Source organism: Pleuronectes platessa, chromosome 4, assembly GCF_947347685.1.
Source record: "Pleuronectes platessa chromosome 4, fPlePla1.1, whole genome shotgun sequence".
NCBI lineage: Eukaryota > Metazoa > Chordata > Actinopteri > Pleuronectiformes > Pleuronectidae > Pleuronectes > Pleuronectes platessa.
Genome location: NC_070629.1, coordinates 28,588,285 through 28,613,632, shown reverse-complemented (window position 1 = coordinate 28,613,632; position 25,348 = coordinate 28,588,285). Strand labels below are relative to the sequence as shown.

Below are 25,348 nucleotides of genomic sequence, written 5' to 3'. Positions count from 1 at the left end.
ATTTGTGTATAGTTCTCAAATCAGAATTTGTCTCATGGATGTTAACTACCCAAAACAAATAAAGTATTCAAATAATATCATATACAATGCAAATAACAGCTGTATATGTATATATATGCCCCTGGGCAGGTGTGGCCTACGGGTAGAGTGGTCGTCCTCCAACAAGAAGGTTGGCGGTTCAATCCTCACTCTTCTCCATCTGCATGCCGAAGTGTCCTTGGGCAAGATACTGGACCCCTAAAATAGCTCCTCATAGATGTTGAATGCACTAATTGTAATTCGCTTTGGATAAAAGCATCTGCCAAATGACATGTTATGTTATATAATGCAAAGATTAACAACTCAGCTCCAGAACAAAGGTGAAATAATATGTTTTGTGTTTGTTTAAGTTATTAATGCCAAATACCAGAGTCTGAGCCTGTGGTGTAGAGATGTTTTTAAAATGATCTGAAGAAAAATAACTGCGAATCAAAAAGCACCCGGGTTTCCATCCAATAATGTTGTGACAGCGCCCTCTACTGTTGAAAGGACAGAATTACAAGTATCTCGAAGATAATGTGGGATTTACACTAAACGGCCACTTTATTAGGTACACCTTGCATTTTCTCTACACACAACTGCCGCTCACTGGATATTTTCTTTTCTTTGGACCTTTGTCTGTAAAACCCAGAGATCCCAGTAGATCAGCAGTTTTTTAAATACCCAGACCAGCCTGTCTGGAACCATAAACCATATTCCACGTTCAAAGTCACTTAAAACCCCTTTCTTTCCAAATTCTGATGCTCGGTTTGAACTTCAGCAAGTCGTCTTCACCTCGTCTAGGTGCATCAAGGTGCTGCCATGTGATTGGCTGATTAGCTGTTTGTGTTAACAAGCCATTGAACAGGTGTTCCTAATAAAGTGGCCGGTGAGTGTGTATCTCACCTTCAAATGATGGTTTAATTAGAAACTTGTAATAGGTCTGTAAGGATCTGCTTTTTTATTAAATACACTCCTCAGCACTGAGACATATTCCTGTAACATGTTTTCATTTTTATATATTAATCTGAAATAATATCTCAATCGCTTTAAAAAAAAATGTGCATAATTGTATAATATCCTTTTTATACCATTAAATCCCTCAAATTCACTGAAATATTACACAGGACATGATGAACTCAAAAGAAGTAAAGTAAAATTCAAATATCTATATTAAAAATGGTATTTTAAATATTAAATCTTGTTGTGTTTCATGATTAGAGACATTAAAATCAACACTGAGGATCGAAAACACGACACAGAAACAAACTGAGATTAGATTTTTATTGCTTAGAAATAATTTCTGCAAAAAAAATAATAAAAGATGGCAGTATCTACGAGGTGATTGGAGGAACATCTCCAACTCGGGTAGATTTAGATTATACTAGCTTTGTTACCGTAGAATAATTTGTTAGATTTACTATTAGAACAAAAAGAAAAAAGCTCCAGGAGACGAGTCGTGTGCATAGCTTATAACCAACCTCCCGACAACCAGAAGATCACATGAGAAGAAATAAAACATGTATAAATAAATGCTTTAAGAGGAAACTAAAGGCTGTGGTGACATAAACTCAAATTCAGAATATATACGATCAGTGGTTCATCCCCAAACGTGAGAATAATAAACAACGTGAAAAAATCAACCAGTGGCGAAAAACCGTGAAACGAGAAAAAAGAAAACTGCTGCGTCACCGGAGAAGAACGTCGTTAATAAAAAGATTTAATCTGCGATCAAAAGGCTCATTTGAGTTTCTCCTGATGCAGATAAACTGAGACTGAAATTATTTGTTTACGTTTGCGTCCGTTAATTGTTAATTGTTAATTATTAGCTGGCTCCAAGTTCTCAGACGTGAGCATTTACAGTTTTGAGGTTTTTTGACAAAAATAAGCATTTTGTTATTTAACCCAATTCAACAGATTTGTGCAGATAGAACAACAAGCATGACGTGTTTCTGACTTTTCTCCAAACTTTTTACAAAAAATAAATGTCAAAGACTCAAAACTAAATCCTCCTGCTTGCATCTTGTCGGAAAAAAAAACATTAAAAAAAACAAATAAAACCTCAAACTTTGCTTCTGAATCTAACAAAAACAAAAATCCACTGCATCAACCAGCCGGCTGGTTTCTGACACTGAATCCTTCTTCCTGGCGTTCGTTCATCTGAAGACGTGGAAACGCATCAACCTGACTTTGTGTGAACATCCCTGCAAACACAGGAGGACCTGAACTCAGCAGGCAGCTGCTCCACCAGGGGGCAACAAAAGACTTTGACAGCCACTGCAGGAACTCCCTCGTCACTGAGCACAGAACAGTTTGTACCACAGATCGAGTTGTTTCCCAGCTGAGTATTTGACATTTGGTTTTGACCTCTGAGGGCCGAGGGCGTGAGGAGAAGTCATGTGACTGTTGTCTCAGTGGTGATAGAGCGACGGTGCAGCAGCAGCAGCTCGGTGCTCAACCACAGTTCTAACCACAACATAACCAAAAAGAGAAGAAACTAAACAAACACAAACAGGAGACGCACATTTCTCTCCTCGCCATCGCAGCACTCGGTCGTCGCCCTCGTCATCGTGCTTCGGGGTCATTTAAGAGAAACTGAACATCAGGCACAAAGTGGCTCCACCGCTCGCCCCCCGATCCACAGGGGACAGGGCAGATCTAGAGTGAGTCGGTGGATCAGTGGTGTTTATGATCGCTGAGGATGGGAATCGACAGGTTTTAGAGGAAAATCCAAACTGGGATTTGAAACGTGAGATGGTTTGAAAATAACACAATAGACAGAGACTGTATTTAAAGATGGACGACAGGTCGGCTCCCCAAAGTGAAGCCAAAAGGGTCTTGATCGCCTCCTGGTGGCTGGAAGCAGTACAAGTCATAAGCTCCATCTCCTCCGTGTTAGCAGACGGGACAGGAACCAGATTTGAAAAAGATGGTTTCTGTCTTTTTAGGAATTTCTCATCACGCTGATGTTTGTAGTGAAGTGTCTGAGATGAGCTTCTGGACAGTGACAGTTACTGGAGTCGTCCATCTTTATTTTTTACAGTCTACAATCAAAGACTGTTAGAAAACATGAGAGTGAACTGCGGCTCCACGTGACTGTAACTCACAGAGGAACCGGAGTTCACAGGAGAACCACTGGGAGCTGGTGACACTGTGGAGGTGACGTGGCAACTCTGTAAACACTGTGGGAATAAATCAAGTGGAAAACAAATTGACCAGTTTGTGAACACGTGTGAGAACAAACAGAGAAATCATCCATACGTCCCCTGATCGTCCGGTGGCTTCAGCCTCAGCCTCACTTCCTCTTTTAATAGCAGTTGGGAATTGTTCTCTGTCTGTAGATGGATATTAATATAGTTTCCATAACTCACACAAACACATGGTAGTTTTCCACAGCCGCTCTCTATTTTAGCTCAGACAGCAACAGAACCAGGTCACAACCGTTCTGCTTTTTAACTCCTTCGTCCATTTGGTGTAAATGAGATTAATGTGCATCTCACTGAGTGTTAGGTTTTCTAGATTGAGGACAAAGTGCCAAAGAAAACTCAAACCTGAAATAAAAACAAACGAGTGAAGAAGGGAATGTGCCCATTTTACATTTAGGCCTAAATGTGTTTTACCAACCGAGTCCCTGATGTGCTGTAGTAACACAAAGACAATAGAAACTGATCTGAGCTTCATGCCAACACTTACAAGCACAAGCAGCTGAGTCCAGGATCCCTATTGGACAGGGACTCAGAGCAGGTTGTCAAGTCTGTGGAGATTTAACGTTGCTGAAGTCACAGAGTTAAAAATACAAAAGAGGAAGAAAGGAAACGCAGGAGCTGCTCACGACTGGAAAAGAAACACAAACATTGAGCTTTTCGGTCTCTGCAGGTTGTTCAGAGGAACCGGGTTGTGCTTGTTAATGGAGATCACACATGTAATGACCTGGTTCACTATGAGCAGCAGGGCAGTAACCAGATTTCTTATCTAACTGGGACCTGGTTTAATTTGAGCTACATGAATTCTCCTTCACACTTTTGAACGGCGGTGTCCTGAAGCGTTAGCATGAAGCACCGGTCAGAACCAGGACCAGGGGACACATGGATGGTTCTGGGGTCTGTATCTAAAAACACCTCACAGGTCAAATGGAACGATGGCGTGATGTTTGGACTCTGAGTCGCCCTCAGCATCACAAACACCGCTGAACGGAGTGGAGGCAAGTGCTGCCGCGCATTTCACATAAAGTGCAAACTGACGAGGGACGTCCCTCCAGAGGCGTCCAGACCAGCTGGAGCTCCGGGGACAGACAGGGAGGAAGACAGACGGGGAGGATTCCCCCGGGACGTCGACCCGCCTTGGTCCTGCCGCTCGGGGGTTTAATGGCTCTCGATGACCACGGGCTCGTAGCCGCCGGCAGACACCCTGCAACAACACAACCAGGCACAACAATCAGTGTGTGTTCGCTCTGTGAGTCAAGATGTGACGTTTCCTCCTGCAGCTTCAAACCTGTTCATTCTATTTAAGCCCTTTTGTTAAAGATTAAAAAGGTTTTACTCACTAACGCTGAAATATCTCAGTCTGACAAGATGTTTGTTTTCTGTGACAAACAAACAAACAAACAAATCCTACTCTGCTTTTTTTATAAGCTAACTATAATTTCCAATGACGAATAAACATCTCAGACAAAAAGTCCCTATATCTATAACTATAACTCTGACTCCTGTTAAATGAACTAAAGCACTGAACTGAATCGCTCCTGCAGCTGAAGTCCTTTTGATTCATTCCAAATAATCTGATTTCCTGCAGAACAGATTTGTTGTTCCGTTGTGAAGATACGTGGAACCGGAACATATTGAAAATACAGTTTGTGCAAAGGGGAATTGGATTATTGAACAAAGAGCCACCATCCTCCACAAATGAGGAAGATGGTGGCTTCAAAGTTTCATGTCAGCTGACCGGTCGGCACTGTAGGTTTTCCTTCTCTAATCACAAACAGGTATTTCTGCCTCTCGAGTAGTAAATGCTTCTCTGACTAAATCTCAAAATCGCTCTCCAGTTAAAATGAAAGTGAGAAAAAAGAAGAAGAGAGAGCGACACGCAGACAGGAGGAAGTGATAAGAGACACAGGAAGTGATCAGAGACACAGGAAGTGGCGAGGAGCCGAGCGTCTCACCTGTTTCCGAGCCTGATGCCGCTGAGCGCCGTGGTTCCGTCCCGGTTCACGAACAGACGCAGGTTACTGTCTGAGAGGCAGAGACACAGACTCCAGGTCAGCAGCCGTCTGACAGAAACCAGACCGGCTTCAACGCGCCGACAATAAAGAAGGTGACAGAACCCAGAGCGGAGAAAGTGGAGCAGAGCTCGGTCCAAACATGGAGCAGGGTTATCCACTTATTTACATGTCAGTGCAATACGCTGACATCTCAAGCTTCACACGAACAGACTCACTATAAACAAGCGAGGCCGTGTCGAGCAGGGAGACGCACAACAGTGATTTCACCTCTGCTGGTGTTTATCTGAATTAAGACTGCGTTTCCCATCAAGCCTCTTGAGACGACATCGTCCTCTGGCAGAAGCTCTTTGTAAAAAATCCTGTCAAACGTTTCTCTTCTGTGTCGCACACAAAACGAATGAGGCGCAACGACAACACAACGTTTGTCAGAAACTTCACAAACACACAAAAGACCAGGTGTCCTTATCGATTTACCTTCAGTGTTGTTGACATCTGCAAAGTTTTGGCTTTGGACGATTTTCTCCACGATGTCGTCAGCGTCCATTCGAGTGTCATTGACCCAAGAAGGGTGAGTCTCCACCGAGTCCTGCTTCCTCCTGAGGGACAACAACAACAACAACAACAACAACAACAAGGAGAGGAGAAGAAACACAGGAGTTAGAACAGATGTGTCGTTTTATTGGATCTAAATAAAAGATGAATATGAATCCCCTCAGTCCCGTGTACCTGGTGAGCCGGTTGAGGGGTAGGAGGGGCCTCGGGGGTCGGGGGGGTCTCTCAGGACGTCCGGCGTCCCGGTCGCCCTCTGGTGGCGTGTCGGCGGTGAAGCCCGGGCACCCGGAGGTGCTGCTCCCGGTGGAGGTGTTCCTGCGGTGGGTGAGGTCCGACAGGCTGGAGGAGCAGGAGTGCTCCGTGCTGTAGCCTGCAGGGATCAGCACAACACACGTGAGAGGACTTCACAAGGTTGTGTGTTGGGTTGTGTTACAATTTACAATGAACCAACACAGAGAAAGTTAGAGGCTCCTGTAATCTAGAGGGTTTCCTACTATATATTCATTATTGATATTTAAACTAGAATTTGGATTAGGAAAATCACAAGACCCATCAGATTTAGTGTTAAATTCTCCACTTTTCTGAAATATGAAATATAAAAACCCATCACAAGGACGCTGGGACGAACCTGAGATCCGGCTCTGCTGGCTGGCGTAGCTGGAGTTACGGGAGTGACCCGACTGGAAGACTTCAGCAGAACCAGACGGATGATTCACCTCGGATTCATCGAGGAGCCCTGGAGGCAGAGACAGGAGGACAACACACATGTTACCACTTCATGTGTATTTGATTTGAGATGAAACTTCCAACTTCTTCTGCACGATTAGCAGAACAATAAGCTTTAGTTAGAGAGTTCGTTGGTTTTCACTCAAGCCGATCGGTAAACGTAAACTCTCTCCTGATTTCCAAGTTGGAACCAAAACAGGTTTTGTTTTAAGAACTTCTCCCAGAACATTTTGGCTGAAGATGTGAAACACATCTGGCTGAAGGGGGGGGCAGGTTGGACACAGATCTGAAAGACTGGACTCCAGATCTGATTTATCACATTTAAATCATATATAATAGTTCTAAAAACAGGTGAACTGATTTAAAACACACTCGACGTGACGCTTATTAGTTCGCTGAATAATATTTGATCTGATCTCCGTCTAAACTTCATCTGAAATCAATGTGAACGTCAAAATGTTACCGTATATGGAATTTAATTTGGATTCATTTGATTTTTGTTGATTCTGAACAGCAGCAAATTATATCTTAAATTCTTTTGAATCACTCAATCAAATCTATTCTGGCGAAGCTGAAAGTTCAACATTCAAATACTCGACATGTTTATACAGGAGTTTTAATATATTTTGATATCTACACTTTAATATTACAAACTTTAGTATTTTAGACACAAAAGACACAACACAGTCTTATTTTGTCTAGAACTGATCTTCATCATCAGGTCATTGCTCCACGTTGTTTCCACTTCACATTCCCCCCTGGTCATGTGTGTGTACTGGTCTTGCAGTGGGTCAGTACTGGAGCCACTGGCCTGAGTAAAGTGTCACAGTCAGTTTGGACCCAGATCCTAAACGTGATCTGCTATAAGAGCACAATCCTGTCGCGGTACCTGAGCTGACGATGGAGGGTCGAGGCTTGGCGGAGCGGCCCAGTGAAACCCCACCAGTGGGCCCAGTCTCAGCTGTTCCCTCCCCCTTGCAGTCCAGCTGCAGGGTGTGTTCTCGTCCTGAGATGGAAATGGACTTCGCTGTGCTGGGAGGCCTGCGGGGGGGGGGGGGAGAACACAACACAACTTATCAGTATGGAACAGATTAAACGAAGCACAAAGCTGCGGCTCGGCTTCACTCGACACAAACACAAGATAAGATTCATTTTTATCGACCGGGAGTAAACAGAGTCGCTGCAGCAACGAAGGACAGAGACGCACAAACATCAAACATGTTGAACAATCTGGTTAACAGGTTGTAAATATACATAAAACACACAAAGGACACATGGCGCTTGACATTTAATTGTAACGGACACTTGGGACAAATTTGACTTTATAAAAACATGGGAAAGATAAATTGAGATTCATTAATTTAATAAAGTTTTTAAAAATCAAACGCACAAAGTCACATGCTGTTATGTCAACTAGTACAAATGTAATGTGCAGGAAATCTGTCGTTTTTAAATATGGGAATAATTATTTTGATCTTGGTTACTGGTTTAAAATCCAGATATTTCTTCTAATTGTTTTAATAATGAAAAACAAGGCGATAAAGAAATAAAAGGCCTGTAATTGGCCATCGGAGAGATTTGTTTCCATCCTCCTTTTTAAAATCGATCTTATCTCATTTGGTCTATTGATTTTAATAATCGTTCATCTTCGGCTGTACAGACATGAGAGATATGAAGCATTTGACACGTCTCACGGACTGCAGAGCTCAAAGGGTTTAAAACCTTATCACATCTCCCTGTGACGCACACATACAAACACACACACACACACACACACACACACACAAAGTCCTGAGTCTAGATTTGAACTACTCACGTTTTAAAACACGGATCTCCAGACAGCAGGGTCATCCCGATGATCACCTGTAAGAAATAAAAAGTATATATATGTTTAAAAGTAGAAAATAATTCAGAGCCACATCAACCTTTCAGCTCCTGTTTGCTTCAGACTCAATTTGTGAAGTGGAAGCAATCAATGAAAAGGTCACGTGTCAAAGGTCAAAGGTTCAGAGTTAATGGTCGAGCCGGCTTCAGGCTCTGGGACCTCGTGAATTTATTATCACACATTCAAATTCATGTTTACACCACGAGGGCATCACCCCCCCCTCACTGCCCTGCTCCTTGCCTTCAGTATGGAGTTGTCCTGCCGGGTGTTCTTGGTGTCGTATCCCTCCAGCAGGCAGCAGCGCACCGTGGAGCCGGAGCCAGCGAACTCCGCCATGTTGAGGTCTGTGAAGCCCAGCTGAGGAAGAGGAAGATGAAGAGAGTTATTTCTAGAGCCACTGATGGGAACGGCCTTCATCCCCGACTCCCTGTTTCTGCAACACCCTTCAATTAGCCCACGAGAAACCTTCATGTTCCTGAAGCTCATGAGCTTCTGAAGATTCAGTGAATGACAGAGAGCAAAGAACCACACGTCAGTCTGAGCATCGACCGTCAGACGGAGATGTGGAACCTGTGTTTTTACAGTTTGAGGTTGAATTGAAGATAGAGCACCGCGTGTATTGTGGTTTGGACACCGTGTGATTGACAGCTAGTGCCGTCCAATCGGTTCAGGTTGCAGAAAGAGGAGGTTCCACCAAATGTGGTTACTTCTGGAAAGGAAACCAAGATGGTGAAAAAAGGAAGGAACCTGATAAGTTCTGGTCTGGTTCTGGATCAGGCGGCCTTGTGAGTTTAAATAACAGGCGTCATTATTCTTAGAATGTGAAAACCTCTGACCTGCTGAGTGTGAGTTTCTCCTCAGCCTCAGATAACAGAGAAGTGTCCGTCTGCTGGAGCTCCATCTCCACAGCAGCTTATGTCTACGTGGGAACTGCCTTTGTCTGTGTTGTTATTTTAAATTAAACCTCTCAGGAGTAAGGTTCCCCGTTCTTCTCCCTCCCAGGTTTCCCTTTCTTCAGGGCGCTCCTGTTTTCATAGGTGTGTATTTAAGGAAACCGACTTCTGAGGAGGGAAGCGAGGGGTAAAATTAGCCGAAGGAAATCTAAACAGAGAGCGGGTGAAAACAGAGGAAACGGTTCCTGTTGGGCAGCGGCGTTCCGAGGAGCCACAAAGGTTTACCTCCAAGAGGAGCTTGACCTTCGGGTTTCATTCAGGAGGCGTGACTCATCTATCTGGGGGGGGGGGGGATTCCGGGTAAACGTGAAGATGGGTGAACAGGTTTATGATTTGTGTTTGTATCGGGATGTTGGCAGACTCGTCACAGGGCTGTGAGAAAATGCTAATATTTACATGACACGCATCGGGAGACGTACAGCGACAGACACACACTCATCTGAGGCTAAGTGTTTGTGTGTGGGGGGGGGGGGGGAGGGAGAGAGACACTGGCCCTTACCTTCGTATATGCTTTTCCTCCTTTGAGTTCCTGCAGGGAAAAACAGGAAGACAGGAATGAACCCAGTGATTCAACTGATCCAACTTTATATTATTAGAGAGGCCTCCAATTATAGGCCTCCAGCGACAGAGTGGGAAGTACAGACCGGCACCACGCTCATGGTTCCTGAGCACCACACAGGAAGCTTCCGTGAGAAGCTCTCCTGATGAACTCTGAGGTTTGTTCATGTGAAGGGGATCAAACTGATTCCAAAATGATCAGTTATGTTCTTCTAAGTTGGGCATAGAATTTATATTTAATACAAAAATCTGTCCAAAAGGTCAAATACAACTATGGTTAAAACATCATTTAAAAGGATTTACTATAGGTCCTGTTGACATGGTTAATACAGCCATTAAAACAAGGGTTATCCAAAATATTACAGCTGCAATGAATAGCTTATTAATCCTTTCTTGGTCTTAAACAATAGTACATTCAATATTTGGAGGGTTTTGGACGCAAGAGATGTTCCAATACCAGCATCAGAAATTGGTCCAATACTGGGAAAAAGCCAGACATCAGCAAACATGTGAATCTAAGTACTGAGTCAATACAATGTCTATAAAGTACATTAATAATCCATAGTACATATTAATAACGACCCGATGGCATCTTCCCCTTGTTGTCTTGTCTCTAAAACAATGAACAATGGACGAGTGGACTCTGGTACATTCAGAACTGCTGATGGTTTTTGTTCCCACTCAGCAGACGTGTGGTTTTCTAATCATCGGGGTTCAATTCCCAGGCCCGTGTGAGACAACAGTATTGACTAAGTTTATCTGCAGACGTCGGGGAATCGAACCTTTCTGACGGACACTCTGCACACAGACGGGTCCAGGACTCCCGTGTGGGGGTTGGCGCTCATTTTGGAGACGAAGGTGAACCTCTTCCTCCAGCGGACGCAGTTCTCCTGAACCTCCTGTCTGTAAGAGAGAGGAACAGAACAACACAAACACATGAATCCCTGCGATGACAACTTTGTTATTCTGCTTTGTAAACGTCTATTTCTGCACATCTCTCACGTCTTGAGAATATGATTCCTCTGGTTCTAAGACATCTACTCAAATCGCCTGTTCAGTTTCCCCCTCTACTCTTCTTGACTTTAAGGTCCAACCCAAACATTCTCAAGACTTCTAGGCCACTTCTAATTCTGATTTGCTCCAGCCGCCTGACTCCAGGACAGCAGGATTTTTCCAGTTATGTCATCTCTGTCTCACAGCCTCATGACCAGCGTGGCCACTGGGGGATCACGTTCATCAGAGCCAACATGTTGTGAGCAACTTTTTCCAAAACTAACTGGAGAACGCAGCCGATTCCCAGAGCTCCGGACTCAGTTTTTCTAGCAGGTAGATGAAGCGGTAATTCTTTTCATCGTGTCAACTGGTTTGTTTCCCCTCCTGCTTCACTGAGGAGAGCAAACCCTCTCGAGGAAACAAGTGTACAATGGTCCCCCAGCTTCTGAGAAAACACTGCAAGTGTCAGTGGAAAAGCTTTAAGCGTCCATGCATCCTGGTTCGCTGGTGGTTAAACAAGGGGTGTGTGTGTGTAAAAAACAACAACTGAGCAGGTCACTGATCCGTTTGTCCCCGAACACAAAAGCTGAAGTGAAAGGCAGCTCAACAAATTCCAGACGAAATGTCATAGAGACACGGCAGCAGCACGAGAAGGGAGAATGTGGATTTGTGTTGTCGTGACTAAAAACACAAACATCCCAAATTGCTTAATAACAGAGAACATATGAAGTGTGATATTTATCATGTTCCCAAAAAACTTTCCCCTTCAAAATCTGATCTCATGCAGCCACACAAGTCTATACAGTAACACAACACTTGTGTAGAGCTGAAGAAACAGATCCAACAATCTGTTATTTAAATAATTAGAGAATTTGTCTTGGTCTAATTAGATCATTGGCTGCATCTCTGGGGGTTAAACTTAAAGATCTGGGATTTAAGGAAACCGCAAAACAACCTTTTTGACATTTGAATAATGTTGTGTCTCAAATATTATGAGATAACAAAGCTTTGGCCTCGCAGATTCACAAACACACACAAGAAAACGTGTGTGCACAGCCTTCAATTCTAAAAAGTACAAATGACGGCCTCGTTTTAAAGATATAAAAAGTCTATAAAACACTCAGACATGTTTATCCTTTGAGAAAACAACACGTTACACTCGAGCAGTTGTGTATTTCCGTCAGCAGCTGACAGGGAGTGTTTCACTGGTTTGTTTGAAGTTAATTATAAATTCCTCTGGTGCTAAAAACAGGCAGATGTCCCAAAAGAGAGAGAGACGTCTCAGTCCTACGACACAACGCTACGTGCCAATTACAGGACGGAGCAGAGAAATCTTCATCATTTCCTAAAATATGAGAATCCACACGGCTCTTTAAAACGTTTTGGTCGACAAAATGACGGTGATTCAGTTAAATGCCGTCTGGTTGGAGAGCACCGCAATTTGTGTAGATGTTGTGTCACATGGGAACGTGTCTGCTCAGCTCGGCGTCGTGATGAGCAGACGTGGATCAGCTGAGTTCTCCGGGTTTCACATAAATCACAGAGCAGCTCAGATAGAAACTCATCTATTCCTGTTTCCTTTGTTATGATTGTACGGAACTTCTTCTTCTTCTTCTGTTTTGACTTTAACATTGTTCCTGCAGTAACCTCACTGCACACGAGGCAGCTCTCGGGTTTTTGGTCTCGGGGGGCAGACAGTGCAAATGACTCGTGCACGACAACAGACACACAAAGACGCACACATTGTGAACTACAGACTAGCAGCTGCTCCTCACACTCCCCTCCCCCCCTCTCATCTAACTCACCATCATCACCGTCTCTCTGTTGTGCGATTCTTCCCACTTCATTTCCTTCCTTCCTCCTCTTCCTCCCATCACCTCCATTCATTTTGAACACTTTTCTGGGAAAACACGTCGAAGCTGACGGACTTCCAGTTGAGCTCTTCTGATATTTACACATTTTACTATTGACATCCTGTGCATTTAAAAGTATTTTTTAAATATTCCACATTGAGGAGACTTTTGTTTGTGTGTCAGCTGTTGTATTCAATGTAATTGAAGCTGGTTTCAGCTGATATATATAAAATATGGAGGTACAAGGTGTTTTTGTGCTGCTGTTTACTTAAAGTGTCCAATTTGAAAAGTCCTTTAAGGTTCTTATTATAATAAACTGCAATGTGTTGTTAATTGGAACATTTTAAGATGAATTTGTAAACAACAAATGGCTGATATATCGATCTCTGATGCAAACAAGCATTAGTTTCAACATTCCTCCTCCTAACCTCACAGGGCTTTGTTCTTTTTTCTTTATTTAATCAAATACTACTCCATACAAATTAAATTAATAAGAAGTCATTCCCCTAACCCTTAAAAAAATCCTGTTTGGGGATTTAGAACAAGATTCAAAACACAGAAAAAACTCTGAGTCATATTGTAAACATTCTCTCTCGTCCCTGAACGGACACTTGGGTGTGAGAGGAGGTGGAAATGTCCTCATGCATCAATCCCTGGAAACAAGTGATGTTCTCAGAAGAGCAGAAACTCTAAAGCACGTGCAGACACACACTCTCTCTCCGCTCTTATCAGAACCCCCCCCTCTCTGCACGCTCTCGGTTCTCCAGTGTGTAATGGCGAGCGTTCCCACACCACATTCCTCAGTCCAGATGGCTTTGTTCAGCCTCCATGGAAACCTCACACTCCTCGAACCCACCAGCGCTCTGCCAGCAGCTCAGAGGAGGAGGAGGCGCTCGTACCAACACTCTCCCTTTCAGCCTCCGACGTTTTTATAAGCCCCCGGACGCTTGGTTCCAAATCTCACCTGCAACCTTTGCACCTCTTTTAATCCTCGCTGGTATTTCTTTCTGTGCCGGAGCCGGCTGGGGCTGCGACACGTTACACAAATCCTCCGGTTCAGCTTTTATTCTGGGCCTCTGTTCACACGTGTTATCAAAACAACCAGTTTCCAGTCTGATCTGCTCCAGATTAAAACCTGACACTGGATCAGGAAGCCTGCTGACCACTCGTACACCAGTCCCGTGTTTTGTCAGCTTACATCCAGCGTCACAGAGAAGTTAGAACTCTTTTGTTAAAGCACAACTCTGATGTGAAATGAAGAAGTAAAGGGGCTCGGGCAAAGACTGCATATCTAAGTATCATCCCCTGGTGGCGAGCAGCAGTATAGGCCATAATAACCCTGTCTCCTCCACGTTAGCAGATGGGACATGGTCCAAACTCCCATCGGCTCCAATCCGTGATCACCACCATTGACACTGAAGCCTTTAACTGGATTGTTAAAAGTCCAAGATGGCTGTACCTGCACCCGGGATATTCTAGCTTCATTTATATACAATGGGAATAAGTGAGACGTGTCTTCCATCTGTATTTAGAGTTCAGAGGAGTCTCTGGGATGTTTGAATCTATCAATCACTGCTTGCTTTCAAAATACTTTCTCTTAATTCTTTCTAGTTTGCACAATCTTTGGGATTTGGGGAGTTTAACGCTGTGTTAAGACTTCTCTTGCACAAGCAGCTCTTCTGCAGCAGACTCTCAGTGACAGAGGACTGAGCTCCGACATGAGGGGGGAAAAAACAACACAAAGACAGTGATTGTGTGTGTGTGTGTGTGTGTGTGTGTGTCCTCTTCCCTGTCCTGCAGCCAGTGCTTTCATCACACTGTACAGTCGAACCAGATGAGAAACTGCTGCGTCCAACAAACAAACATTTCCAAACCGATGACAGTAAAAGTCAGATCAGATTTATTTTTTGTCCCTGGGGCGAAGCAGCTCCGATTCTTTGTCACTTAACTGTTAAATGTTGTTTAAAAAACAAAATCAGCTGTGTCGAAAAAACAATCCCCAATCGAGAGGACATCCAACAGTGACCTCAGACTCAGAACCTCAAACTGAAAACACACATCAGAGCGAACAGTCTGCAGCGAGGCCGACTTCTCCCCCGAAGCTTCACCAGTTAATGTAATCACGCCACAAAAATAGAACAAGCTCAAATTCCTGCATCATGAGCAATTACACGCAAATTAAAGAAACAGGGACGAGACTCAAAGGCCAAATCTAAATCTTCATCTGACTATAGAGAGAGTTGAGGAACAGAGGATTTATCAGCACGTACAGAGGAGACGGGGAAGAGAAGAGATGGCGTTCGTTCTTCTTCAGATTATGATTTGTGGAGATACAGTCGGGAAACGAGGGGAGAGGTTTGACTGGAAGACGTTTCCTAACAGAGCCTGGAGCGGGGGTGGAGAGCTGGATTCAAATCATCTAGATCTCATAACATCGCAGGATAGAAATCATACTTATCTAGAACCACGGGGGCCGGAGGTTAACCCCCCCCCCCCCCCCCGCACCTGAACCACCCAAGTAGCACAGAGTCCAACAGCTATTCAAACATCTATTTTTACCTGCTTTAGTTTATTTTAACATCTTGTTGCAGGATTTATTTTTATCTTCACTTTGTTCCAATCAACAATTCTGACTTGCAAGTAAATTTTAAAGAGAGTTCATGTCGATAACTGTCTCTCTCTCTGAGCCGCCCATAAAGTTTAGACTTCTGGAATAAAGTCAAACTGTTTAGTCGGTGGAGACGCCTCCGATGTCGGTAGCATCAAATCCAACACGATTTCTGACCTGCGTTATCTAAAGGACAGTTTAACGGAGTAGAAAAGGACGTTCCACCAAAACCACCACGACAAAGATATGAAGCAGTTATGGAAGAATAAGTTTTCACTTAACAGAAAAGTGAAATCATTCCTCCGGGGAATAGAAAAACCATTGCTTCAGACTCTCTCCCCATTTCTCCTCCAGCTGCTCAAAGTTACAGGAACTGGAATCAGATTTGTTTTGATTCTCTTCCTGCAGCCAAAAGAATAATCTTCAATCTGGCTTCAAAATGACGAGTTTAACAAAATTCTGTGAGGAACCCGGGCGGAGTCCGAGTGGATCTGAAACCGAGCTGATTCTGAAGAAGGGAAACTGAAGCAAACACGATAAAATAAACTCCTACAGCGCAATTCAGACTAAAGAAGAAGAAGCACAGTTGTGTCTCATCCCTCAGCTGAAAGGCCCAAGTGTAAATATGAAAGCCCTGATTCGAGCTATCCCCCCCACTCCACCCCCACCATGTGATGACTTAACATGTCAGCAATGCAGCAGTACAGGATCCTTATCTCCCATCCTGGCTGCGTGGCTCCTGGGGGCCCCCCCGGTCACAGCAGGAACACAAACAGCAGGCCTGGCCGGGTCGGGTCGAATCAAGGGCTCAGATAAACCAGCACTGAGAGCAGAGTGCTGAGGAAGCAAACAGGGGGGGGGGGGGGGGGGTGACGTCAGGACGCACCAGTCAGCAGCAGGAGGGGCGAGGGGTCACTCGGATGTTTCCGTCCCCAAAGAGGTCACAGGGTCGATCCTCGCCATCAGCAATGACCTTAAAACAAACCGTGTGTTCCATCCTCCGCCCTGCGTTCATCAACTTCACTGGAAATGTGCTGCACGAATCAAAAAAGGCTTGAAAGTGTTCCAGTTTAAAACATACAACAACATGTTGTGTAACTTCTGTGGAGAACCAATAATTTCACACATTTGAAATATGCATAGCCGTGAGAACTGGGATATGATGTTGTCCGCGGCACAAGAGGAGCTTTGTCAAGTCAAAATAACGCTGACTATCTCACAGTGATGTCACTGAACTTATCTCAGGCCGGGCTCAGAGAAGAACGAGGTTAACAGACACTCTTCCTTCATGGGGAGGATCGTTGTGTCCTAATCTGTGTGGTCGTCTTTTTGCGTCACCCTGCTGTTGAGGTCAGAGGTCGTTAAATATATTATCTTGTGTTGTACGGTGCAAGGACCAACCCAAGGTCCATACCAGTGAAAACGAAGGAGTCAGTTTATCGCTGTTTAACGATGACTGAGGCGGGAAAACCAACAGGAAGTTGGACATTTTATCTGTTTAGCGTTTAATCACAGGATTTCATTTTATCTTCTCTTTGTGCGAAAGGAAAACTCAGACAGATAAAACACAGGAGCTCGGCCTCAGAGGGAGAGAGAGAGAGAGAGAGAGAGAGAGAAGCTCTGACTCTGTGTTCCACCGAAACGAGGGAGCCCCACCCCCCCACACACACACACAGCCCATCCACACCACACCTCCCCTCACATCCCAGCAGAACACTGAAGGGCCTGGTGAAGTGAGAGGAAAACAGGAAACAGCTGTTGAGGATCCGCTTGTCCCAGTCGATTTCTAACCCCTCCCTCCACAAAGAGGTCCCTCCTCTCTGGACTTCCTCCTTCCTCCTTCCTCCTCCCCCCTTCCTCCTTCCTCCTTCCTCCTTCATCCACTGGGCTCTATCCTCCTCTCTCCTCGATCCTGAGAGCCCTGACCAGGTGATGTAAAGTGACAGCTCTCGCTCTCAGTGACACTGTACAGCTCAAAATCAACAGTAAATTAATTCCATTGTTTTTGGAAAACTGTCAAATCAGAGATGGTTTCCATGTTGACAGGAAATGTTTGGAAAGATGGTCGGCCAATGATGTGGAGGCCGAGTCGGGGTCTCAGCCACGAGACCATCAGGTTGCACTTCCAGTTCCATGATTCTAATTGGATGATTGTCGGCAGATGGGATGTTCCTACAGACCAGCGGCGGCTGATTGGCCTTTTTCTTCATGTGATGTTGTATAATTTTAAACTTTTGAGTCCAAGCTACAAGTCAAATTAAATTGAAGGTTAATGATAAAAGACAAAAGTGGGTTGTTGTAAAATAACTGAAAACATAAACCGATAAAGTTAAGATATAAATCAATTAATTTGTTTGTAAATAAACTGTTTTAAATGTTTTTTTTTATAATAAGCAGAAAAACATTTACACTGTTTTAATGTGTAAAATGTAAATAAATGACCTGAGCTTGTCGGAGGTAAAGATTCAGTTTGAGAGAAAAGATATAAAAACATGTAGCAAAACAAGTTTTATGTGGTGAACTCAAAACCCGGAGTTATGATTTTTGCAGCTGTGATGTTCACTCTCTCATCTGCTCCGTGCAACACGTCTGTAAACATGCCAGCTGCAGACAAGTGGAACATGTGAACCTCCTGATGTGACGCACACTGGGCAGAACATGCTGTTCATTTCAGACCTCAAGAGTCAATCAGGTCCCAGAAGGGGGTTCCCTGTAACAACGAAGTTCCTGGTAGAGAGAGCAAACCACCATCTTCATCATCATCATCATCTCCAGCATGAGTCATGTTGAATAGGTCAAAGCAGACGAGGGATCACCAGAAAGTTTGAACAAGGCCGTTTACAACCAGTCAAACCAGTGAAGTGCTGCTGCCGCCTGAAAACAGACGGTTCAGGAAGCAGCTCGGCCAACTCCACCCGAGAGTTCCTGGTTCTCCTGAGAGTCCAGAGAACTGGTATCCTGAACCTGCCTACTGGGAAGCTCTGAAACCAGCACTCTCTGAAATCACCACACCAAACAGTCGCATACAAATAATGAATTCAAGAACAAAAGTACCAAATAAAGATGATCTACTCGTCCTCAATGCTTTGAGCCACGTTAACCCTTTGAGAATTGACGCTGACAGCCGAAAAATCAATGAATAGGTTAATTGACAAAGTAAATTAATTGTCAACAATAATGTAAAATGTTATTTCTTTGCATGGTTACTTATTCTAATGACTTATTAGTCGATGAAGACAATAGATGTTAGAGGCAGCTCTTCTCAAACTACAGTTGGACACGAACGACCTCGGGGGTGTGTGTTTAAAGCTTCTTTGTAGATATGTGAAAGTCTGGTGTGTGCATGTGTGTGTGTGTGTTGCTGCAGCGCCAACGCTAAATCATCATCAGAACAGGAAATTAACACAATCTGTCCACGTTGCCACATCAGAGGCGCTCGCTGCCTGCAGCATGCTCCACTCAGACTTTCACCTCTGCCTCTCTGAACCCAGCCACCTCGTCCTCTCAGCCGCTCGCTGCCTCCTACTGCTCCAACATTCCTGCTTTTTTTCTGTTGGCCTTTATAATAAATACAGAAATCCTCGTTCTCCCCTCCCTGGGCAATCAGGGGTGTAGTGGTTGTGTCTTCACTCTTTTCACAACTGGGCCTTCGTGCAGTGGTGTGGAAATGTCCGGAGGAGTGTGTGGATAAGAAATGATCTGTAAATGTAAACGTGACACTAAAAACAAGACGTAGCTGATAAAAGGTGGAAAATCGTTTCTGCAGTGAAACTGTTTCTGGATCAGGACAGAGACCATCTGGAGTCCGAGTGAAGAACACATGATCCATCAGCAGATCTGACTGGACGGAGGCAGTGGGTGTTTCCCAATGTCCATATCGCTTCGGAATACTTTACACTGATGTTCTGTTACTAAAGATAAATGTGCTGTGAAGACACAAACACACAGAGCGTGGACGTGGATCTGTAGAAGAGATAAAGGGTTCAAGCACAGGAACACATCATGGGGTCGCATCCTTTGGAGGACTCCACGTACTGGATGGATCGTGAAGGCTGAACCGGGATGAGACCTTCTGCTCCACAGAGAGTTTCCTATCTGCGTCACCAGCTTGTGCTTCACCATCGGCTTCGACTTGTTAGCTTCAACGCTGGGATAGTTTGGCCCAAGAAGGTTGAACTCATCGTTGAGTAACAGAAGGACGCGGTTGGCTGCCAGTCCAGTCATGCTGCTGTGGAGGATGTGGCCACTGAGATGGGTCACAGGTTTGATCTCTGCAACACAACTGATGCTACCACAGCTTCCTAAAAGATGAATGACTTGAGTACAAGACAAGATGTACAGATCTCAAAAGATCTACCAACTGTGTCTGGAGTTGGTCGACAACTAACTTATTTAACCGTCTGTGAACCAGCCGCTCTGCAGGGTCTGAAAAGCTTTGGGTCGTGAACCAACCTGGATCCTCAGAGGCACCAGCTAGAAAACACACTGTCAAACTGAAGTGGAATCATTCTGCAACAAACACACACAACACAAAAATGCCTAATGACAATAAAAAGCCTCAGCCGGCGAGACACAACCAACGCTGTGAGCAATTACATCCAAAACACGTGGAACCAATTCAAGTGGTTCAGAGGATTTCAAACAACTTCTCAAGTTCTCCTTTAACGCAACGAGCAACAGTTTATATCAAATTAACAGGAGTGGGTTAGTAATTAAAATACTTCTTTATTTTTTTAAAGGATGTAAAACAACAGCACAGCTCGATGTTGTATAACTACAACTGTAAAAAAAAAAAAAAAAACACACACAAGTTCAGCCACAGGGACCGAGAACAAAAGGTCTTCTGTGTCTGTGGCGACAGCATGAAGTCAGTTACATCATCAAAGACCAGACAGCTGGGTCTAAACCAGGGACGTCTATTTACACCAGTCCTCAATGCATTTGTCCTCAAGTCGGATCAAGTGCAAATCTGCTCCTTTACATGAATGAGAAGACAAAAAAAACAGATGAGAACTTCTGATTTCTGACTCAAGGATTTAACTGTGTTGTTAAACTTTCTGCTGACATTAGTTCACATCCTGATATGATAGTATTGATCACACAACATCTGCAGCGAGCCATGAGCACACTGGACGTGAAGCGAGTTATTCCAGATGTTTCTACTGAGCTGACACGTCCATGTCCTGCAGATTTCACAGAGGTCAAATGATAACAGTCCCTGGGTCAGTGAGTTGGACGGTCACATCTGCAGCATGTGATGCAAAGTGCACGTCGACCACAACACAAACCCCCCCCACACAAAGACTGGCTCTGTCAGATCTGTGCCATAACTGGATCTGGGTCTGCTGCTGCGGCGGGAGCCTCCCCGCGCCATCGCCTCCTCCTCCTCCTCCTCTTCCTCCTCTGAGAGGCCCTTGTTCTCCGTCACAGAGATGATAACTGCGATGGGAGGGAGGATCTGTTACATAACCCCCCCGAGAGCAGGACGACCCCTGAGAGCAGGACGACCCCTGAGAGAGGACAGGACCTGAGACGGACGGAGGAGGAACTCGGTTTGTTGTTTCTCAGCTGATCTGAGATTTGGGTGTTTCTCTGGATCGGGTCCTGAACCAAACCCAGAGATCCACATGGTTTTTACATCTGGACAAAGGGTCAAACCAAGAAGCTTTAAACCAATGAGCTCATGCAGGGAAATATTCCACAAGAGGAAACATGGTCGTGAGTTCTGGGGATTCATGATGAGCTCTTTCTTATCTTTATCTTAAGTCAGGAACACATTGAGGTGGAGACAGAAAACAAACTAAATGTTCCACGACAACAAGAAAAAACACAAATAATAAACAGTAAAATCCCAAATCTCTGCCTCACTCAAGTATTTGTGAGACTTAAACTCTGATCTTCTCCTGATCCGTGTTTACTTTCCCTTCTACCAGACTCCATCACGGTGCTGCGTGAGAGCCGGGAGGTCGAGCTCCTCCACAGAGCTGGATCTGCGTTCACCGAGGAAAAACATTCTCCCACGTCCGCAGCCTGTCAGCCTCAGGGATTTAAAGTTTAACAGACCCACACATACTGGGTGTGGACGAGACTCAATAAAAAGAAAAAGGGAAAGCTGAACTCACTCATGTTAACTCCACACACACACACACACACACACCCACACACTCACACACTCACAAACACTCACACAGTTGGAAGTGGAGTATCTTTCTCAGCCCTGATCTAAAACCAGACCCATGGACATCAGGTCCATCCCTAACGACAATTTAAAGCCTCGAGCTGCTTCAGAGGCTGTGAAGCAAAGAGTGTGAAGAGGAGCCGGTGCACTAGAATAAAGAGAAACACCAGGATGAAGCCTCTTCAGACATTATCCTGAAAGTTTCCAGAGGGGCTGGGATGTTCCCTTAACATTTTCCCCTTTCCCCGAATCCGATATTTGAACTCAGCGAGCGAGTCGTGAAATCAGAAGATTACAAATATCTCAGGATGGAAAAAAAAGCAGAGTCACGCACGTAGAAGACGTCAATTTTGAAAAGACGTCATGATTTCCTGTCGTGCTTCAGCCGGGAGACTCTTTCAGCAGCTGTTAGTTCACAGGTGTAAAGAGGTCACGGAGGTCAGACTGACTCCAGATGTGCAGCGTGTCCCGACCTTAACCTTTTAACCAAAAAGTAAACCTCTGGAACTGACATCTGAAGTCACTTCCCAGGATGTGTTATCTCATCCTCTGAATCAGACACGAGGGAAGGGAGAGGAGATGAAAGTGGCCGATGCTATCGAGGTCAAAGGAGAATCTGGAGTTTTGTGAGGTTAGGAGATGAAAGGTCCAGGAAACAAACCAGAGTGGTCAGAGTTCATCACATCCCAGTTTGAGAGTAGAGGGTTTGTTCAAAGCAGGTTGAGAGCGAGTCGACAGAGATCATATCCCCCAGTGGGAACTGGTTTCAGAGATGTGGTCGTGTTTGGTCTGTTGGTCCAGCGGAGGCGACAGATCAGATACACACCGAGGCCACTTAACATGGCAACACCCAGCGTTTAAATCTGACTCAGGAACAGTCTGAGCTGTGAGGAGCGAGAACCCAGAGAAGGTTTACAGCAAAGACACAAAACTGAAGAGTTTAGTCCCTTTTAGTTCTTTATAAAACCAAAGACATCCACAACACAATGGGGTTTTCTTTGTACTGCTAGTTTTATTATTATTAAGTTTATGATTAAACTGAAAAATATAAAGCCTCAATTACATTTCTTGCTCACAAGGGTTTGATAACATCTTCTAAAGTATATCTGCTCAATTATTATGTCAAAAACTCCCTCTGTCAATCACAGAATCACCTCAGATCCTCTTTTAAAACGTTTTTTAACTTCTGACTTTTGTCTGTTTTATTGCTGTATTTTAATGTTTATATTATTATATTGCTTTTAATCAGGTGTTTGCTTTATTTCACCCATTGTTGTTGCAAGAACTGGTTTCCGTTTGTAGTCTCTTTGTGTGTTTCTTGTTGTCATGTTTGTGTAGCCCTTTGTAAACGCTGTGAATGTTGAATCAAAAGTGTATTATTCTAGATCTTTCAGCCTCTTACTTTATGAATCAACCACAACTGCATCGTAAATCTGTCAAAGATGCCAAAATAAATGATTTAAGTCTATTTTAGATCTTTATAATATTAAAAAGGGAGATAAATCAAATGAAGACCAATGGATGAAAACATGAGAAATCACTCTATATGAAATCTGATAGATGAGAGACAACTTTTAAACTCTATTAAGTCCAATAAAATGTAAATAAATTCAACATTCATCTCCTTTAAAAGTCCTGGGTGGACTTTACAGGAGGAATGGTGATCTCTGCACGGACCGCGGGACTCGAACCCGGTTTTCCCGGTGGATTTAGACGCGTTTTACCTGGAGGAGGTGGCGGCGAAGTCTCCCTCCAGCAGCCGCAGTTTGCAGAAGAGGACCCCGTTGACGAAGGGCACCGCGGTCAGCTCCTCCAGAGTCAGATGCGTCTGGAACTTAAACTTCTTCTTCTTCACGAAAAACGCCATGACGAGCTTCTCGTGCACCACGCGGGGATTCGAACCCACAACGGGCGTCTGGTTAAAAGATGTCCGCGGCTCCTGCTGATGGTTTGTTTTGCTTCACTTTGTGTTTTCACGCGATGATTCTCCGGAGCAGAAATCTGGAAAGAGGAGGAGGAGAAGGAGGAGGAGGAGAAGGAGGAGAAACCACGTGTTTTAGGAGGAGAAATGATGAAGACGGGCGGTTTGAATGTGATGAAGAAACGAACCTGCAGACATGTCTGGTCCCGGGAGTTTCCTCAACACCACACAACAACACAACACCACACCACAACACAACGCCAGCCTGAAAGAGACGCTGCACGTCTTTCTGCTCGTTTCGCCACCGAGGGGAGGAACTTCACGGTGACACACACTCACTTCCGGCTGGTATCAAAATAAATATAAACATCTAACATCGGTTTTCTCCATAAGTTTTCTCCCACATGTTCGATTCCCTTCATTATTTTCTATTTTGAAATGTTTAGTCTTTTACTTTCTTGTTTATCACTTTTATTAAATTTATTGTCTTACTTGAGATGTTTTACTTTATTACTTGCTGTCTTTTGTTTTTACAAGGATAATGTTTTATTTGGCTTCTTTGTAATGCTGTTTTAAAAGCTTCCATATAATAATAATGCAACAATTAACATTACTACTATATGTATTATTATTGTTGTTGTTGTTGTTTTTGTTATTGTTGGATTCATTTGAACAATTTAAAACACTGACAATGATTCATGGTTTAAAGTTGAGGGATCTTACTTTGAAAGGTAGAGTTGTCCACCATCCGGTCCGTTACTGTCTCACCCTCGTTGACTTGAACATAAGACTTGACACCCTTCAGCCTTTGGAGGTGAAGCAGCGACACCGTGTGGTCATACATGTTATCTACATATTAAAATAGAAATACACACAATCAGTTTAAAAATATGATTTTGTTTTGTAATATTTTCATTGGAGAATAAACTAACCAGCCTTTAAAATGCTGGAGGCTCGTTTCCATTTCAGATGCCTGTTTGTTTTAATCTTACAAACTCAGATCAACTTTTTAAAGTTAATGAGGGTGAAAACATAATATAATATACATCTATTAATATAGATTTATCTTGGTCATAAAGGAATGTTTATCTCCATATTTGGAAAAAGAGTCAAATCCATTTCAATGTTCTAAGATTTTTACTTTCCAACATGAGAATGAAACTGAGTGAATTTGAGCAGCAACATGAACTTCTATTCTAGTTATATTCCAGTGATATGTTGCACTCACAATTCAAAGATTGAAAAGAATCACGAGCTGGTTAATGCAACAACAAAAAATAGACGTAAGAGAAGGAGACATCAGGTTCCATTCACTGAAATGTTATGTTTAATTATGTAAATTATGCTTTTTTTAATTAAAGGCCTGATTTGTATATTTCAGAACACAAATGTGAGAACTGGATGAGCCATGAAAGACATTTTTTATTATCTAACAATCAATAAATCAGATATGTCAATATTAAAAAATGTTTTGCTATATTTTTTACATTGTTTTGTAAAGCAAGATACGAATGACATAACAATAAACCACTCAGTAAAATCCTTCAGGCTAAAGACGACAGAAATAAAAGTTGTGTGAATGTTTTTTCTGCAGTCTTTCACCCTTTGCATTCTTTATTTACAGTTAATGGTTTCACCTTCATTTAATAATCGTCTGTCTCTCGTCCTCATTGTTTTTAATTGTATATAATTATGTTTATTTGGCCTTTGGGAGATTTTAGGTGTTTCAGCTTCTTCTCTCTTGCACAAGTTCTTGTTCACTTTGGATTCAGCCACATGTGTTTTAGTGAGGTCTGTTCTTCCACACTTAAGTGAGAGAGGGTGTGTGTGTGTGTGTGTGTGTGTGTGTGTGTGTGTGTGTGTGTTTGTGTGTGTGTGTGAGTCT

At 43.6% G+C, this 25,348-nt stretch overlaps 1 protein-coding gene across 2 annotated transcripts; it reads right to left on the bottom strand.

Moving 5' to 3' along the window:
* Window positions 1–1,288: 1,288 nt before the first annotated feature.
* On the bottom strand, window positions 1,289–23,786 carry eeig1a (estrogen-induced osteoclastogenesis regulator 1a). 2 transcript variants are annotated; one of them, XM_053420784.1, is made up of 12 exons: window positions 23,652–23,786; window positions 23,267–23,543; window positions 10,693–10,813; window positions 9,852–9,881; window positions 8,640–8,756; window positions 8,331–8,377; window positions 7,404–7,555; window positions 6,417–6,524; window positions 5,963–6,158; window positions 5,711–5,832; window positions 5,177–5,246; window positions 1,289–4,425 (listed from the first exon to the last, which is right to left on the bottom strand). In XM_053420784.1, the coding sequence occupies exons 2-12, from the start codon at window positions 23,407–23,409 to the stop codon at window positions 4,380–4,382; spliced, it is 1,152 nt and encodes a 383-aa protein (XP_053276759.1). In that variant the 5' UTR covers window positions 23,410–23,543; window positions 23,652–23,786; the 3' UTR covers window positions 1,289–4,379. The 2 variants fall into 2 exon arrangements, with proteins under 2 accessions (XP_053276759.1, XP_053276758.1); XM_053420783.1 differs by lacking the exons at window positions 1,289–4,425; window positions 5,177–5,246 and having other exon boundaries at window positions 5,274–5,832.
* Between the last annotated feature and the right edge of the window lie 1,562 nt (window positions 23,787–25,348).